We start from the raw sequence: 16378 nt of genomic DNA on the forward strand, positions 1-16378 counted from the left end.
GAATGGAGAGAATCCTGATGGCTAGTGATGGGAAGTTCTCATTTCTGATTATTCTTTTCAGACTTCTCGTAACAATTAGAACACAATATGGGATGGAGTAGGGGCGAGAGAATAAGTCCCTTTTTCATGTGTACCGTGCCTACAGGCTAGCTAAAGATGAGGGGTTTTTATTCTTCCTTTGTCTCTGATCCACAAAGAATTGAATCCAGTTACCAAAAAGTTATTTACCATCGCCAAGGTAGGGTTGCATAATCTCTAAATGAAAATGTCATCAATTTGCCTTTTCTTTCTTTCTTTAAATATAATTGCTGGAGGGTATGTTCACTCACCAGACAGAGTCAAAGAGAGCGAGAGAGAGCCCCTCAATGGGGCATGGTCATGCCAAAGTCTCTTCTCCATTATTTCATCCTGCGGGGATTTGGGCACACATGCATATGGGTCTGGTGTGTTTTTCAAGCTTATGGAAAGGACTTTCAGATTAGAGAGTAGATGTGTTGAATGGAAAAATACAGGCAGAATACCCACATTCAGAACTTCAAGAAGGTCAGGTCCCCCCACAAAGAATCTGGAGTTTGCAGTATTCTGATGACCTCTAAATGGGCCAGTAAGTACCATCGTCTCCTTTTCTGCTTACCCACCTCCACTCCAAACCCATCGCTCGTCTGCTACAGTGAAATACAGCAATTGTACATTTAAAGTAATATTGAAACGTGAGTTTCTGTGGCAAACTGTGGGAGGTTCCCAACAACAGCTCAGAAAACCAGAAGCCAATCCCTGTACTTCGAACTCAGGTTTATATTTAGAAGACAGTGTGGATCCTGTATTTTTAAAATGCCGTAAACATGTTTATGTGGTTATTTTTAGCCTTTTACAGACTTTAGTGAACTTCCAAGTTGGCAAGGCAGACACGGTCGCTTGTGGTCTGTTACTTCAGATGCCAGCATTTTATGAATGACTGACTGTCTCAGGGGCTTTCTAATAGATTTAAAGCAGATGAGTGTGTAAGTTACCTCACATCACCTGCACGTGGTCTATCTTTGTATCAGGGGTTGTATTACTGTAGAGGGTGGCCTTTTTAATTTTTTTTTAAGCTTTTATGAACTGTATTTCTTGGGTAAGAGTTTAACTGATAGTTCAAGATGAATTGGGTCCTACCTACTGGCACTGTGACTCCCCAGGCAGAAGTACCTAGCCATTTGCTTTCCCTTAACCCTTCTCTTCTTGTTCTCAAACATTAAATCATGCATACACAAGTCCTTACATCCCTGTTATTTTCAGTCCATTGTATCTACTTCCTGTTGGCCAAAGGTTATAGGCCTGGGTGGTGTAGAGGGAGATAGAAAGTTGACAGGAAAAAGAAAGCTGGGCTCATTTTAGGGCTGACATACCATAGAAGGGGCAAGCTAACACTTGGACTTACTGAAAACAAAAAGAGGTAAATGACCAGTAGCTTTTCTTGTATGATGAGATCGTTATCTGCATGTTGCATGAATGCCAAATGGTTTTCCCTAAAGAATCATATTCTACCAGTGACATTCCCACTCCTCAAGGCTTGGGGAACGGGGTGACATCCTCAGCACTTGGTTAAGCCTTCCACATTCACACCTAAGATGGTCTTGATTTCATTATCTATGGAGTAAGTTTTGTCTCGTGTTCAACTTCGTACTTAGTTTTCCTCTGGATGGTGCTGTTCCACTCTGCATATTGGATTTAATGTGTTTTATAATCAGTGATTCCGGAAGGCTTCATTTCTCTCTCTTTGGAAGTATGCCTTTCTAAGGAAACTTTTCATTGCCTCATCTCTTTGTTCTGGAAGCTTTAGACTGAGTTTTTATGTTCAGAAGGAAATGGCACTATTATTTGTCTTATTACATATAAACGTAATTATGGAAATTTGAAATTTGTTTTTGTAACACTTCAGTGTTTTCTCTCTAGTTTTTGATGCAAAAGTGTTGTTTTTGAATCGTGACCCAAATCGTCATATAGCAGTGTTTTACTTTATTGTAAATTGTGAATGTTCAGTAAGAAAGAGGTGAAAAATCAGAATGTTTTTGTATGTTTAACTAAAAAACTCAGAGCACTAGTTCTACCCTAGAAATAACTCTTTTGGATTGGATGGTTGAACAGGAAATGGATTCTAGAAATCTGTTGGTTTTACAGAAGAAAAATGTTTAGTTAAAAACTTATAAATTGCTATTGGTGTTGTTTTCTGACTATCAATCTGCGTAAGCAAGCATATTGTTTTCCAGTAATGATCGTAACAACATGGGTAACATGCATTTGTGGGATACAGGAAGTTTGTGGAACCAGCAAAGTTAGAAAATAAGTTCACATAGTTCTTAGGACCTTAGGCACAACAGCTTACAGCAGCCTCCCACAACTGAAATATTTGTGGTAGTTTTTATTATTTAGAGCTGTACTCTTCCTTGGCAATCAACATTGCCTCTCCCTAAGTTAAAGAGCCTCTCTCTAAGTTAAATAAATGTCCTTTAAATCTACACTGTCCACACAATTGCTTCTGGCCAGGTATGGCTAAATTTCAGTTGGGTAAATTAGAAAATCAGTCTTCATTTGGACTAGTCACTTCCCAAGTTCTCTTATCACCACATTTGGCTAGTGAGCCCTGTGAGAGTTGGCACAGCTATTTCCACCATCACAGAGAGACCTGTGGAACAACCCTAGTCTAAAACAAGTGTTAAAGGGTCAGCCCCTTAGTCTAGTGGTTAGAGGAGCTGGATCCCACATGGCCAGCTGTGATTTGGGTCCTGGCTGGCCCTAGTGTTTGAAAAACACAGTGGGTACATGTGTGTGCATAACCCCATCTCCTAACAGGAAGGAGAAATGGAGGGAAAAAATGGAGGAAAAAGGATTGCAGTGTGACCACCCTACACTGGGGTGGGAGGGAGGGGTTGTTTTTCTCTTTCTTTGGTGAGTATACATGCCCCCTGGTAATTTAAGAAATAATAAATAAGTAACTATTTTAAAAATAAAACTGCAATTAGAATTTGCATTTGTGCTGGAAATTTCTGTCCCTCTATTTTTTTAATGCCCCTTTTTTGTGCCTTTAATTTAAGACATGTAAATTTCCTGCCATATAAACAACAATACTGAAGTGAAGTCCTCACATCTTGTTCTTCATTCAAACATGTACGTTAACATTGTACTTCATCACTTACGGTCTTTTGTCGTTATCCTTGGTGATGACATTACATTCTGTTCTCTAAGACATGCAGTCATTACACACAGGCGTGTACAACAATGTCTATATAAATACACACAATGTTTATATATATATACACACACACATACATATATATAATGAAGTGATACACCTTCAAAAAGTTTGTGGAAAAATGAAGTGAAAGTACAAGTTTATTTTTATACAAAAAATGGAAATTGGCATAGTTTTTTCATAATATGCACTTTCCATGAACTTTTTAAAGTATATACGCACACACATACACACATATATGAAGAGAGTCTTTGTCATACACCCTGCTATAAAATGAACAATGCTTAATAACGGAAGTCTGCGGACCCTCTCATAATGCTATAGGCAGACATCGTCTGAAGTCTTGGGTGCCTACTAATAGTACACTGGAGTGGCATCAGCCCCAAGTTCTTATGGACTTGTTCCTTCATTAAGTTAGTTTCAGTTTTTGTTTGCTGAGCCTTGTGAGGTTGGAGATTTGCTGGAGTGGATGACTAAACTCTTACAGCAATAAGACGTCCCACTGTTGGCTTGTGGTCTCATCCATTGTACCTGAAGACCAAGTGAGTGAAGCATAGAGACAGCTTCATCAGGGTCACCAGAAGACAGCCATACAATTGTCCGTTCTGTTCAGGTCCCAGTCATCACACATGCTTTTTTCTTTTGGCTGAGTCCCGTGCATTGTGCTAAGTACTTAGATAAAAGGAACAAGACAGGGTTTGGGAGAGGAAAGTAGCTGTACAAAGGATGGATTAAAATACAGAAGAACAGGGCCAGCAAATGGCATAGTAGTTATGTTGCTGGACTCCCACGTGGCTGACTGCAGTTGGAGTCCCGGACTTGGTGACTTGAAACTCACGCTGGGCACGTGTTACAAGAATGCCCAGGATCTGGGGAGGAGAAGGGATTGTGGCATGGCTCCCCACCCTGAGAGGTGACTTCTCACTTTCCCTCTCACTGTGTCTTTCTCTCTCTGGTGAGTACATGCTTCCTAAGGCAAAAACCTCTAAAAAAACATATGAGTGCTAGCATGGATATTTACACACATGCCTTAGAAACCCCAGAACAGACAGCTTGACCTGTACAGGTGACAGGGGAACCGGGACATGCAGGAAGGAAGGTGTTGGCAAGATTCCTTCACACCAAATCTTACTCCAACTGGAAAAGACGAGCTTCTTGCCATGACTTCTCAATCTATTGGCAATTTTGGGAGAAATAGAATCTTTAAAATGTCATTCCTAAGCATCATTTTAATGGCTGTGGAAGACTCTCTTTTTGGAGATTAAACATAGCCAATTTACTCAGTTCCCCGCTGTGACTTACCATCCTGGCTTGCCCAGGGCTTGAGGGAGTTCCCCAGATGTGTGACTTTGAGAGTGTAAACTACGACAGTTCTAGGAAAAGTGACATGTTTGGTCTCCCTACCCTATGTTGACTCTTCAGCTGGTTTCAGATATTTACTGAGGAGCAACACTGTTGAATATTTGAGTGTCTGGGTATTTAGCTGCATTCTCCATTATTTCCTTAGGTGAAAGTCCCACAGATGGAATTAATGGCTCAATGACTGAGGGCGTGTTTGGAGCCCATGGTCAGCTCATGTTGGGCTTTTGCTGTATTCCACCAGGTTGGTAGGAAGCTGCCTGGACACTCGCGCCACCTCCACCTGCTCCACAGGTTCTTAGGGAGAAAACGCAGAAGACAGAGCCAGGTGTATACTCATTTTCCCAAGCTCCAACTTCCATTCCAAAATCTCTAACTGCCGGATTGTAGATAAGCTCCAGCTACCTGTGGTCTACACCAAAGGCTGGCCAAAAACTGATCTCTAAAGATGGAGTGGTCTCCTTGACCCTATTTCCTACGTCCACACCTGACCTGAGCTCACCGACTGCCCCTGCACAGGGTAGGGGGACAGGGTGAGAGCCAATGAACCAAGGCAGGTGGACTTTCTCCCCAACAGGCACTGAGCTGTAGTCACCCAGGCCCCATCCCACTATCTTCCATGACTCCCAGCCTGACTCTTGCCTCTCTTCAGCCTCCTGCTTAGGGTGAGGAAGCCTGGAAAACCCCCTGACAACAGGGAAAGGGAAAAATGAAACAGTACTTTCAAGTAAAAATACACACCACCTGCCCTGCCATGCTGTTTTGAGAATTCATGCCACCAGGTGACCTACTTTCCTGTGGAACGTTAGTGACTGAATTTCCCTGGTTGAAGTCCAAGACAGATCAGCCTCACAGGCAAACCGTTTTCTGTAGTAAAAAGCATTGAGATGCAGTTCTGTTTCAAGGGTTCGTAGCATGTGTTGGCAGCAGTATGTGAACCCCTGAAACTGCTGTATTACCTTTGTGCCTTTTCTGAGAAAAGCCACCCTTGCCTTTTTTACCATATACTCAAATTAGTCCATAACTGAGAAAAGGTTTAAGATCCACATTGTGTTTATTAAACAATAAGAAAGGTTTTTCATTCTTTTGCCTTGCCTTTTTACCACATACTTTCAAATTAGTCCATGACTGAGAGAAGGTATAAGATCCATTTTGTGTTTATTAAACAATTAGAGAAATATTTCATTAGTTTGTCTTTTGTTTGTTTTCTGTATTGATAGTACTTAATGCCTAGGCTTTGAGGTAGGGATCAGATTAGCAATGTTTTTAACAAGTTTTATGCACTATTATGGATAGCCAAAAACTCCCTGCATTTTTCCCTAGCTACTATAGTATTTCTAAATTAAATTTGATTTTTTTTTTTTTTTTTTTTTTTTTTTTTTTTTTTTTTTTTTTTTTTTTTTTTTTTTTTTTTTTTTTTTTTTTTTTTTTTTTTGCTTTTCTGAAATTCTTTTATTTCCAGCTCATTTGTTTCATCGAGGCAACGTATATAAACCCTAATATGTTTAAAGTTTATGAAACAGCTGAAAGTCAAGATCTAGGCATTGTTCTGCATTATTTTCAGCGTATTCTTTTGTTTATATTACTAAGCTAAAGTTAGCACAGATAGCACAAGGCTAGAAAATGGTGACAATAGTTTGAAAACAGGAAATTTTAGGCTTGTGTGTGTTTGGAACAGATGATCATAATGACAGAGCCAGTGGAGTGGAAACTTCCACAGAGCCTGTTTTTTCCTTATTTTGCTCTATGAGAAAAGATGGTGCTTCCTGGAAAACAACTCAAGTATTTTAAAGCAAATGGTTTTCTTTTGTCCCTGCCTCGTGGTTAATTTGTTTTTCTTCATTTTATTTACCCTAGTAGTAGAAAAATGGAACTTTAATATTTTTATTAAAGCAATTGCCAAAGAACTTATTTTAGATATCAAAATATCTAAATATATTGCTGTTTACTGACATGGTTGTTAAAGAACTTTAAAACAATATGAATATTATAACCTCTGGACTGTAAGGGAAGAATAAAAAGACAACTTTGTTTCTCTATTTTAAGTGTTCCCCACTTTTTTTTTTTTTTAACCCACTAAGTTCCAGCCTTTTAAAACAAAGTCATTATGCTTTTTTTGTCTAGGCTATTTCCTGACTAAGACGCCTTCCAGATGTATCCCGGAATTCTATATTTAAAAGGAAGGTTACATTCATTACTAATTGCAGAGTGATGAAAAAGTGTCTTTTCCATACATACGTAAACTTTTTGTTAGGTTTTATGTACATGATTCACAGACTTTTAAAAGTTAATAGATGTTTGTTTGTTTATTTATTTATTTTAATTTGACCCGAGAGAGGAAGAAAGGAAGAGAGGGAAAGTAACAAAAGCAAGATGCCAGGTCAGGGACTTGAACCATGGTCAGCCATGTGGGAATCCAGCACTTCAACCACCACACCACCTGCTGGTCCCATGTATAAGTTTTTTCTTTTTGGAGAGGTTTTTCGCTATAGGGCGCGTGCGCTCAACAGACAGACAGAGAGAGACATAGAGACAGAAAGCGAGAAATCATCCCCCAGGGGGGATGGTCACACCGCAATCCCTTCTCCTCCATTCTCCTCTCGGGATCTTGGGCACGCACGCACACGCACCCGGTGTGAGTTTTAAGCCACCGGGTCCAGGACGCGAACCGCGGTCGACTACATGGGAGTCCAGCGACATAGCCATTACGCTAACTGCTGGTTCCCCCCAGGCATAAGTTTTTTAACATGGAGTAATTTTTGAGTTTTTGTTTGTTCGTTTGTTTTTTTGCAGGGGGTGGGAGGTTTTTGTTATAGGGCGCATACACTCGCCAGAAAGACAGAGACACAGAAAGTGAGAAATCACCCCCCTGGTGGGAGATGGCCATGCCACAATCCCTTTTCCTCCATTCTCCTCTCAGGATTTTGGGTACACATCACTCGCGCCCAGCATTGAGTTTGAAGTCACCAAGTCTGGGACTCGAACCGCAGTCGACTACATGGGAGTCCAGTGACATAGCCATTACACCAACTGCTGGTTCCAATAATTTTTAAGTTTTAAAAGTAATAAAGGACCAGCAGATGGCAAAATGGTTATGTCACTGGACCACCACATAGCCGCAGTTCAAGTCCCAGATCTGGTGGCTTCAAACTCAATGCTGGGCGCGAGTGATGTGTACCCAAAATCCTGAGAGGAGAATGGAGGAAAAGGGATTGTGGCATGGCCATTCCCCCCTAGGGGGGCAATTTCTCACTTTCTATCTTTATCTCTCTCTGTCTCTCTGGCGAGTGCACACACCGTATAGCAAAAATCTTTCTAAAACAAAAAATTAATAAATGGGAGCTTCTTGAAAAAATATCTGACTATACCGAAGTACATAAAGTAAAAATATGAAACCTGTTTCACTCTCCCATCCCTGTTTCTCATGTTATCACTATCTGTGACCATTCTGATAATCAGAAAACTTTAAAAGCATTTCATCAGGCCAGCAGATGACAGGGTGGTTGAAGTGCTGGACTCCCATCCCACATGGCTGACTTCAGTTTGAGTCCTGGACCTGGCAGCTTGCTTTCTCACTTTTCCTCTCTCTCTCTCTCTCTGAGTGTGTGTGTGTGTGTGTGCGCGTGTGTGTCTCTCTGTCTCTCTCAGGTGAGTACATGTGTCCTATAGCAAATTAGATAATAATAATAACAAATTAAGTAATGCTTTTAAAAAAGCATTTCATCAAGATTTTGAACACTTACAATTCATGAAACACTGTTATCAATTTTAAAAATAGTTCTTGTCTTTCAAGGAACTTGAAGTCTAGTTAGGAAAATAATACATATAAATATATGTAAATATTCCTAATAGATTATTTCAGTCTAGCCCATAGCTATGCAATAGACATTGCAGGGCAGTGACCGATTGTCACGGGTACAGAGGGAGGACTAGAGACAAGGAGGGGCGGGTTTGGAAAGTGGTACGATTCCTAATGGTAGGAAACAGTTCAAAGAGATTGGCCAGTGGAATGAACAAAAACACGAAGAGAGATGTGAACGGCCTTGGCACAGGCAGGTGTGCAGTAGTGATTTTCTTTAGACTTGAACCCATTTGTTATGTAGGCACCATTTGTTACCAGACACAATTTCTAACTTCTGTAATAATAATATTGCCCGTAATGGTTTGTAGCTAAGCCAGATTGAAAAACAAAATGTTTTTGAGAGATTTTTTTTTTCCCCTTTGGGGTGTCTGCACTTGCCAGAGAGACAAAGAGAGAGAGAAAACAAGAAATCACCACCCTCCCCATGGAGGGTGCCACGCTGCAATCCTTTCTCCTCTACTCTCCCTGCTAACCGATGGGGATCCCTCCATACCTTCTCACCAGCAAGCCTTTACCTATTTATCCTCTACTGTGTGTGATAAGCCCACTTGAAGACCTAGCGTCTGTGCTATAGATCAGTCTTCAGATTTGCATGTCTAATTTGCTTAAATACACAAAGTATTTAAAAGGACAGTTCTTTTCAAATGAAGTTTTAAAATACCCCTTGTATTTGTAGAGTTTCAAAAACTATTGCATTGTCAAAAAAGTCATGACATATTTTTGCATAGAAAAACATCAAAGAAAAACGTCATGACTCTGCTGACAACCCATTATTTATTGTTTATAAACTGAGTCTGACAGGTTTTTAAAAGCAGATTATATATTCATTCAGTGGAAACACTGATTAGGTCAACTTTTTTTTTCCCCCACTATAGCAAATCCATTAGTAAGCAGAGAGTTACATTTGTATGTGTATATGAAGTAACAGAAATATTAATTTAGACTCTACAGTAAGCACTTTACTAGAAGTTTTGGATATGCTATTTCAAAATTACCCTAGAAATGACCGTATTCTGTTTACCTGCTATATCTGGTTCATTTTTTTCAAACAATTTACCATTAAAAATGTTTATACATACCACACAGCAAAGTCAGAAGAATTTTATACTGGGCATTTTTATATAGGTAGATATATATACACACACACACACACACACATATATATGCACACACATACACACACACACATACATATATACACACAGACATATATATCCATTAAGATATACTAGATACATGTGCACATGAACATTTTTCTTTGCATGTTTTTATTATGATTTTAATTAACATGCTAATGGTACGTGTTTATGGGGTATTATGTGATTTTTCAGTACACAGTTATAATGTATAGCCATCAAATCAGGGCAAGCTTTATATCTTGACAAGGGATTATTAATCAGAATATACAAGGAAGTCAACTCACCAGCAAAAGCCACATAACTCCATTAAAAGATGGGCAGTGAACCTGAACGGTTTTCAAAAGAATACATACACATAGCTAACAAGTATATGAAAAGATTCATTCAGTATCACTAATCATCAGAGAAATGCAAATCAAAACCGCAATGAAGTATCACCTTACTGCAGTTAGGGTAACAAGAGCTGACTAGGATGTGGAGAAAGGGGAGCTCTTTTTAATTTAATTTATTAGGCATGTGTGCTCACCAGAGAGAGATGCAGAGACAGAGAGAGAAAATGAGAAAGCATCCCCCTTTGGGCGAATGGTCACACCACAGTCCATTTTCCTTCATTCTCCTCTTGGGATTTCAGGCATGCACACACAAATACACGTATGCCTGGCATGTTTTTTAAGCCACTGGATCCAGGACTCAAACTGGAGTCAGCCATGTGGGATCCACCTACCTTAACTCATTCCACCAGCTGGTCTGAAAGGGGAACTTTTGCCTGACAGTTTTCAGATGGGCCAGCCAGTTTATTTTCATGTCATATTCCACAGTACATAGATAGTGTGAGAACATCCATATTTTCATCTGTATTTCAGATCATTTTTGATTGCATATTCAGCAGATGTTGACTAAGCATTCCTTGGGGTTATGCCATAGCAAAAGAAAGATGAAAGGTAAAAAGATACTTTTCTTTGGGCTCTGGCCCAAAAGAAATTCAGATATAGGGATGTCACACATGACTGGGAATGAGGAAGAAATGCAGAGCTTGGAGCCAGCACAAGGACAGTATCTCAAAGAGGGCTGAGCTGAATGCAGGGGGTAGATGATGTGCCGAGGAGGCAGTGTATGTCAGGGCCAGAGACAGGACTGAGCAGTGTTGAGAGACTGAAGCATTTCCAATGTGGTTAGAAGACAGAGGCAAGAACAGAACTGTTGCGGTGCTGGGACGCCCTGTCAGAGAGGTTGGGCTGTAAACTCTCAATGGGCAGCCACTGAGCAGAGGACAGACCTACTATCAGAGAATTTCCCCAGAAACACTGTATTCGATAAACTGTACAACTATATTTGGAAGACCGTAGAGAGACTATGCAAGCTCAGGGGTGTTGGAACCCTCATGTAGGAACAGGGAACCCTTTGGCCAACCTCTGAGAGCCTCACTGAAGTGCAGGGATGCTTTTAAGCTACTTCAGATTGCAAACCTGGCCGATGAAGTCATTCACTGCATCATTTATTCAACTGAAAACTGGAGTGCCTATTGCATGTAAGCAGTGACAACAAAATACACTTCTGTGATTCTCAGCTGTGCATACTTCTTGTGAATTCCACTTTCTTCTTTACTTGCCAGTAGTGGAAGTCTAAGAGTTCAAATGATTTTTCACATCAGTTTTATTTAAAATTGCTTTGAGTGGGGCCGGCAGGTGGCGTGGTAGTTAAGTCGCTTGACTTCCACATAGTTGACCTTGGTTCGAGTCCCAGACCTGGCAGCTTGCATTCTCACTTTCTGTTTCTCTTGCTCTATCTCTCTCTGGCCAAATTTTTAAAATGGTAATAAATAAAATTAAATAATTTTTTTTTTAAATTTTTAATTGCTTTGAGTTTTTGAAGGTTTCTAGCAAACTTGTCCTTCTCGTCTATCACAGCCCTGCAGGAATCACAAGGCCACATCCAGCTTTCTCTGGGGCTACCAAGGCAGCGAGGATAAAAATAGGACAAACTTTAAGAATCCCAGATATTTTCAGATAACAAAGACTGATTTATGTGGGCCCATTTTGTGCCCTGACAAAACATAGAGGAGCTTTTGTGCTGTGATTAGCAAGGGTGCTGATGTCAGTTCTTTTGTCGAGCATCAAGCTTTATTCTGTGGCTAAATTGCGCTTTGTACCATAATCCAGAGAACCTTTGTATCTGCCTTATTAAAGTGTGTAGTTTATGTAATTGCTTTTGTTTTCCAGTTTAATCTGTGCCAGATTCAATGAGAGTGACTCATTTTGTGACTGAGACAAACATTCACATTTGGACCGTGTTGAAAATAAATAAATAAGTGGCAGGTGCTACTTGGCTAAGTTCTGTGTTATGCTGTCATTTCCTGCTGTAAGGGTTCGCGTCTTGTAGAATGACTACGCGGCTCTGTAATCACTAGCTCAATCTGTCCTGGTGCTCTTCGATCCATTGCCACTCGTTTCTTGGCTGTTTCTTTTAGTTTCTAAGGGCTTTTGGAATTTTAATGATGTGATTTCAATGAGGAAGCAAAGGGATGGATTGGGGTGAGTTGGGGTGGAGATAGTGAACCGGAAGTTACAGTGACACCTAAGCTGTAGCGAAAGGACACTTTCCTTTTTTTCTGTTTCTGTCATTTTCCCAGGGTGTTTTGTGCATGTATTTTGGTAAAGTTATCTTAGTTTTGTTTATTTTATCATGTATGTCTTTTTGCCCCAAGTGGAAGAGGTTTTGAAAGCATTTCTGTAGTGTAGCCTATGTAATAGTCTCAGAACTTTCACAATTCTGTGCCTTTTTTTTTTTTTTTTAAGTTTTTGCCATAGAGCGTAAATACCAGTGAAGCTTCACTCGCTCACCCACTGCTCACTTCCTGCTGTGTGGCCCAGTTCTGGTACTGGTCTGTGGCCTGGAGGTCAGAGAACCCTGGTCTAAATGAAATGATCAATAACTTAATAAGTTATAAACAAATTAATCTTCTTCTTAACATATTTCAGTTTTGAGTGGATACAATTTTTAAAATCTCTTAAAATATTAAACTTTAAGGTGTCACCCAAATTAACTGTTATTAGTATTTTATTGCAGACAGTGGGCGGGCTGATTTGTGGTTGCTTCAGCTCCTGCGTTTCCATTTTCTCTGTCTCTGATCCAGACTACTGTTAGCCCCCTAACAACTCTAACAGAAAACGACAATGCAAAATCAAATCATGTCAGAATTATAAAATTCGATGAAGATATGGGCTAAGATGAAAACATCTGTTGAAGAAATGTGTGTGAGTTTTACTTACAGATCCTTTTTTCTCCTGGCTCACATGCTTTTCTCAAGATAAAAATGAAGCCATTTTTAGTTAACACTGTGATACTTTTTGTGTTAAGTATGCCCAAGTTGATAAAACATAAAAAAAAAAAAAAAAAATGGAGACGCTGTCTTGCCATACCATACTGCTTTTGGTAATTTTAAGTTTGATATTTCCTTATCTATGCTGATATGTATGTTAAATGAAGGCAGAAATAACAGTGTGGGCAAATGGACCTCTGATAACAGTACTAACATTGTGAGCATTTCTCGGTCTGATTAGGCTGTGGATAGAGCACCAAACTTGGATGCTATTATGAATAAAATTTCTGGAAATATCATAAACATAAGGTTGTCATTATCCAAGTTATCACTTGCAAAGGGATATGCTATTTCTAGTTATCCTTTTCCAAAACGTCAAAAGAATTGAGACACTGTGAATGGGGCTTAGTCATGAACTCCAAGTGAACAGAAGTGTACAGTGGCCAGTAAGAATATTGGATTCCTTCAGGCTTCATAAAATGTCTTGTTTCTCAGTCCTTCCACTTCCTGGCGTGTCTGTTTTGGGTGCCCTTACCTCACATGCTCAGTCTAGACTATAGAATGTCTCTTAGTAAGTGGCTAAGACTTGCTAAAATAGACCTCTTTTCCATCCAAATGGTTGTCCTTGAGGGAGAACCTCAAAGACAAGTAAGGCTTAATTGTGTTTCCAGGCACAGATGTTGGATTCTTTATTTTTTTATTTTGCTTTAGTGTGTAGGTACTTGTCAGAGAGACAGAGAGAGAGAAAAAGAAAGAAAGCACCACTAGGGCAGATGGCCTCACTGCAGTCCATTCTTCTCAAGATCTTGGGCATGCACGTACACAGATCTAGCATGTTTTTCAAGCCACCAGATGTTGGATTCTTTATTTTTTTATTTTGCTTTAGTGTGTAGGTACTTGTCAGAGAGACAGAGAGAGAGAAAAAGAAAGAAAGCACCACTAGGGCAGATGGCCTCACTGCAGTCCATTCTTCTCAAGATCTTGGGCATGCACGTACACATATCCAGCATGTTTTTCAAGCCACCAGGTCTGAGAGTCAGCCATGTAGGATCCAGCCACCTTAACTACCATGCCACTAGCTAGCCCTACTTTTATATACTTAATAAAAAACAAACCTTTCTTGGTTTCTTGACTTGATATTATAAAGTGGGAGATTTCGTAGAAGATCCTAAATATATGTATACATTACTAAGCTGTGAGGTGTCATTAACCTTTCTTTTCAGAGTGGCAGATTATCCTATGAAAACAAACACTGCAGCTTTCTGTAGACATTGTATTTATAGCGTTGGTTTGATATACATGTGTGTCTTCTGGAGAAATTTCTCTCAAATTAATGCTAAATGTTTTTATTTCATTCCTAGGCATGGAAGAGGAGGTGGTTTGTGTTACGCAGTGGCCGTTTAACTGGAGATCCAGATGTCTTGGAGTATTACAAAAATGATCATGCCAAGAAGCCTATCCGTATTATTGATTTAAATTTGTGCCAGCAAGTTGATGCTGGATTGACATTTAACAAAAAAGAGTTTGAGAACAGCTACATTTTTGATATCAACACTATTGACCGGATTTTCTACTTGGTAGCAGACAGTGAGGAGGAGATGAACAAGTGGGTTCGTTGTATCTGTGACATCTGTGGGTTTAATCCTACAGAAGAAGGTAAGTGCAGGATTTTGTTCTTCAACTTGCATTCTCCTTTTTTGTTGCATTTTTAGAAGTGTCCTAAAAGTCTTTATTATTTCAGCTACACGGTATAATGTTTTGTTTTATAATACAAATTTAACATTTGGAAAAAGCACTGGATCTTTTGATCAGTTTTGGTAGACACTTCTACAGGCTTTCGAGAAAGACTTAACTATTGTGGAGCAGTGTCTAAATAATCGTCCTGAGGAAAAAGACCTATTTATTTAAGAGCATTTATTGATTAAGTTTTGATAATAGGTAGTAAGTCAAATCATAGGACACTGTTGAAACTGAACTGTGCTTTACCTGTTAAACACAGCATTTTTATGTGGTTCAACTCAATTCTTTCTATGTTGTTTTAGACACTGTATTAGAGGCCCACTTGTGCTGGTGCAGTTGGTAGGGTAGATGCTGCACCCCTGTGAGGCCCCAGGTTCAGATCCTAGTCATATGAACTTGAACACGCCAGGAGGACCCATTTATGATCCTGGCTGGCTGTAGTGCTTAGGGAGGAGGTTTGGGTCACTGCTTGCGGAGACTGTGTCAAGGTTACTTTCCAAAGAAAGAAACACTGGAGAGAAAAATCTATATTAGAGTCTATGAAATTAGGAAATAGCCAAGGTGATTATCAATACCAATGAAGAGCAATTGAAAAACAGTCACAAAACCCAGTGAAAACGTACTAAACAAAAGAGTTTACTTATTTACTTAACACAGGTCCTAACCTTTTTATAATTTTCCTAAATATATTTGACAAAAGAAACAAGATTTTCTTTTAGAGGGTGTACATTCTTCAGTCAAGGAATATGAGTCTATTTATTGGAAGCCCATTCATAGGTGGGTGGAGTTGAGAACCTCCTCCCCCAGTAAGGAGGGAAGAAGAGACTCAAGGTTTGATAAGAGGTAATCAAGGAAAGTTTCTTAGAAGAAGACAATCTGTAAACTATGAACTTTGGAAGGACGTAGCATTTCTATATTAATGAAGGGAGGGATTCAGAACCCTTCTGGTTCAGGATCTTGGAAAAGAAAGGACCCAGGAATGGCCTATAATTTTGACTGGAACAAAAGAGCTGTAACTTGGAGGCCAGCAGGTGGCGTGGTGGTTGAGACACTCAACTCTCACACGGCCAACTGTAGTTCGAGTCTTAGACCTGGCAGCTTGAAACTCACACCAGGTACATGTGCGTTTCAAATTCTGAAAGGAGAGTGGAGGACTCCCACATGGCTGGCCATGTGTGAATCCTGTACTTGGTGGCTTACTTTCTCACTTTCTCCTTCTCTCTCTTTCTCTTAAAAAAAAAAAAAAAAAGAAAAAGAAAGAAAAGAAAAAAAAAAGAATTATTTATTTATGTAATTTCATTAGTTATTATTTTTAATTTGACAAGATAGAGACATAGAGAGAAAGGGAAAGCAAGAAAGCAAGCCACCAGATCCAGGACTTGAACTGTGATGGGCTATGTGAGAATCCAGCGCCCTTAACCACCACTCCTCCTACCGGTCCCAATCTCTCTCTTTTTAGTGGGTGCACATGCCCTATAACAAATAAAATAATAATAATAATAAAATAAATAAAATAAAATAATTTTTTTTTTTTACTAAAAGAGCAATAAATGACAAAGACAAGGGAAGAGTTGCTTATAGATCTTGAATGAGGAACTGAGATTTGGGCTGTTTATCCTAGAAAGAGCTGAGTGATCAGAGGTCTCAAGAAGAAATCCTTTCAAGAACATTTCTCTAGCTCTCTGACTAATTTAATTCTCTGTCCACTTCTCTGCTTCTCTTTACCT

At 39.5% G+C, this 16378-nt stretch overlaps 1 protein-coding gene across 4 annotated transcripts in view; it reads left to right on the forward strand.

Moving 5' to 3' along the window:
- The window catches only part of GAB1 (GRB2 associated binding protein 1), a 151361-nt gene that overhangs the window by 88459 nt on the left and 46524 nt on the right, over positions 1–16378 (forward strand). For all 4 annotated transcript variants that reach the window (XM_006141811.1, XM_006141813.1, XM_006141812.1 and 1 more), the window contains exon 2: positions 14273–14567. In XM_006141811.1, the coding sequence (XP_006141873.1) occupies positions 14273–14567 (295 nt within the window). The remainder of the gene's footprint in view (positions 1–14272; positions 14568–16378) is intronic.

Source organism: Tupaia chinensis, unplaced genomic scaffold (assembly GCF_000334495.1).
Source record: "Tupaia chinensis unplaced genomic scaffold, TupChi_1.0 Scaffold000064_1, whole genome shotgun sequence".
Classification (NCBI taxonomy): domain Eukaryota; kingdom Metazoa; phylum Chordata; class Mammalia; order Scandentia; family Tupaiidae; genus Tupaia; species Tupaia belangeri.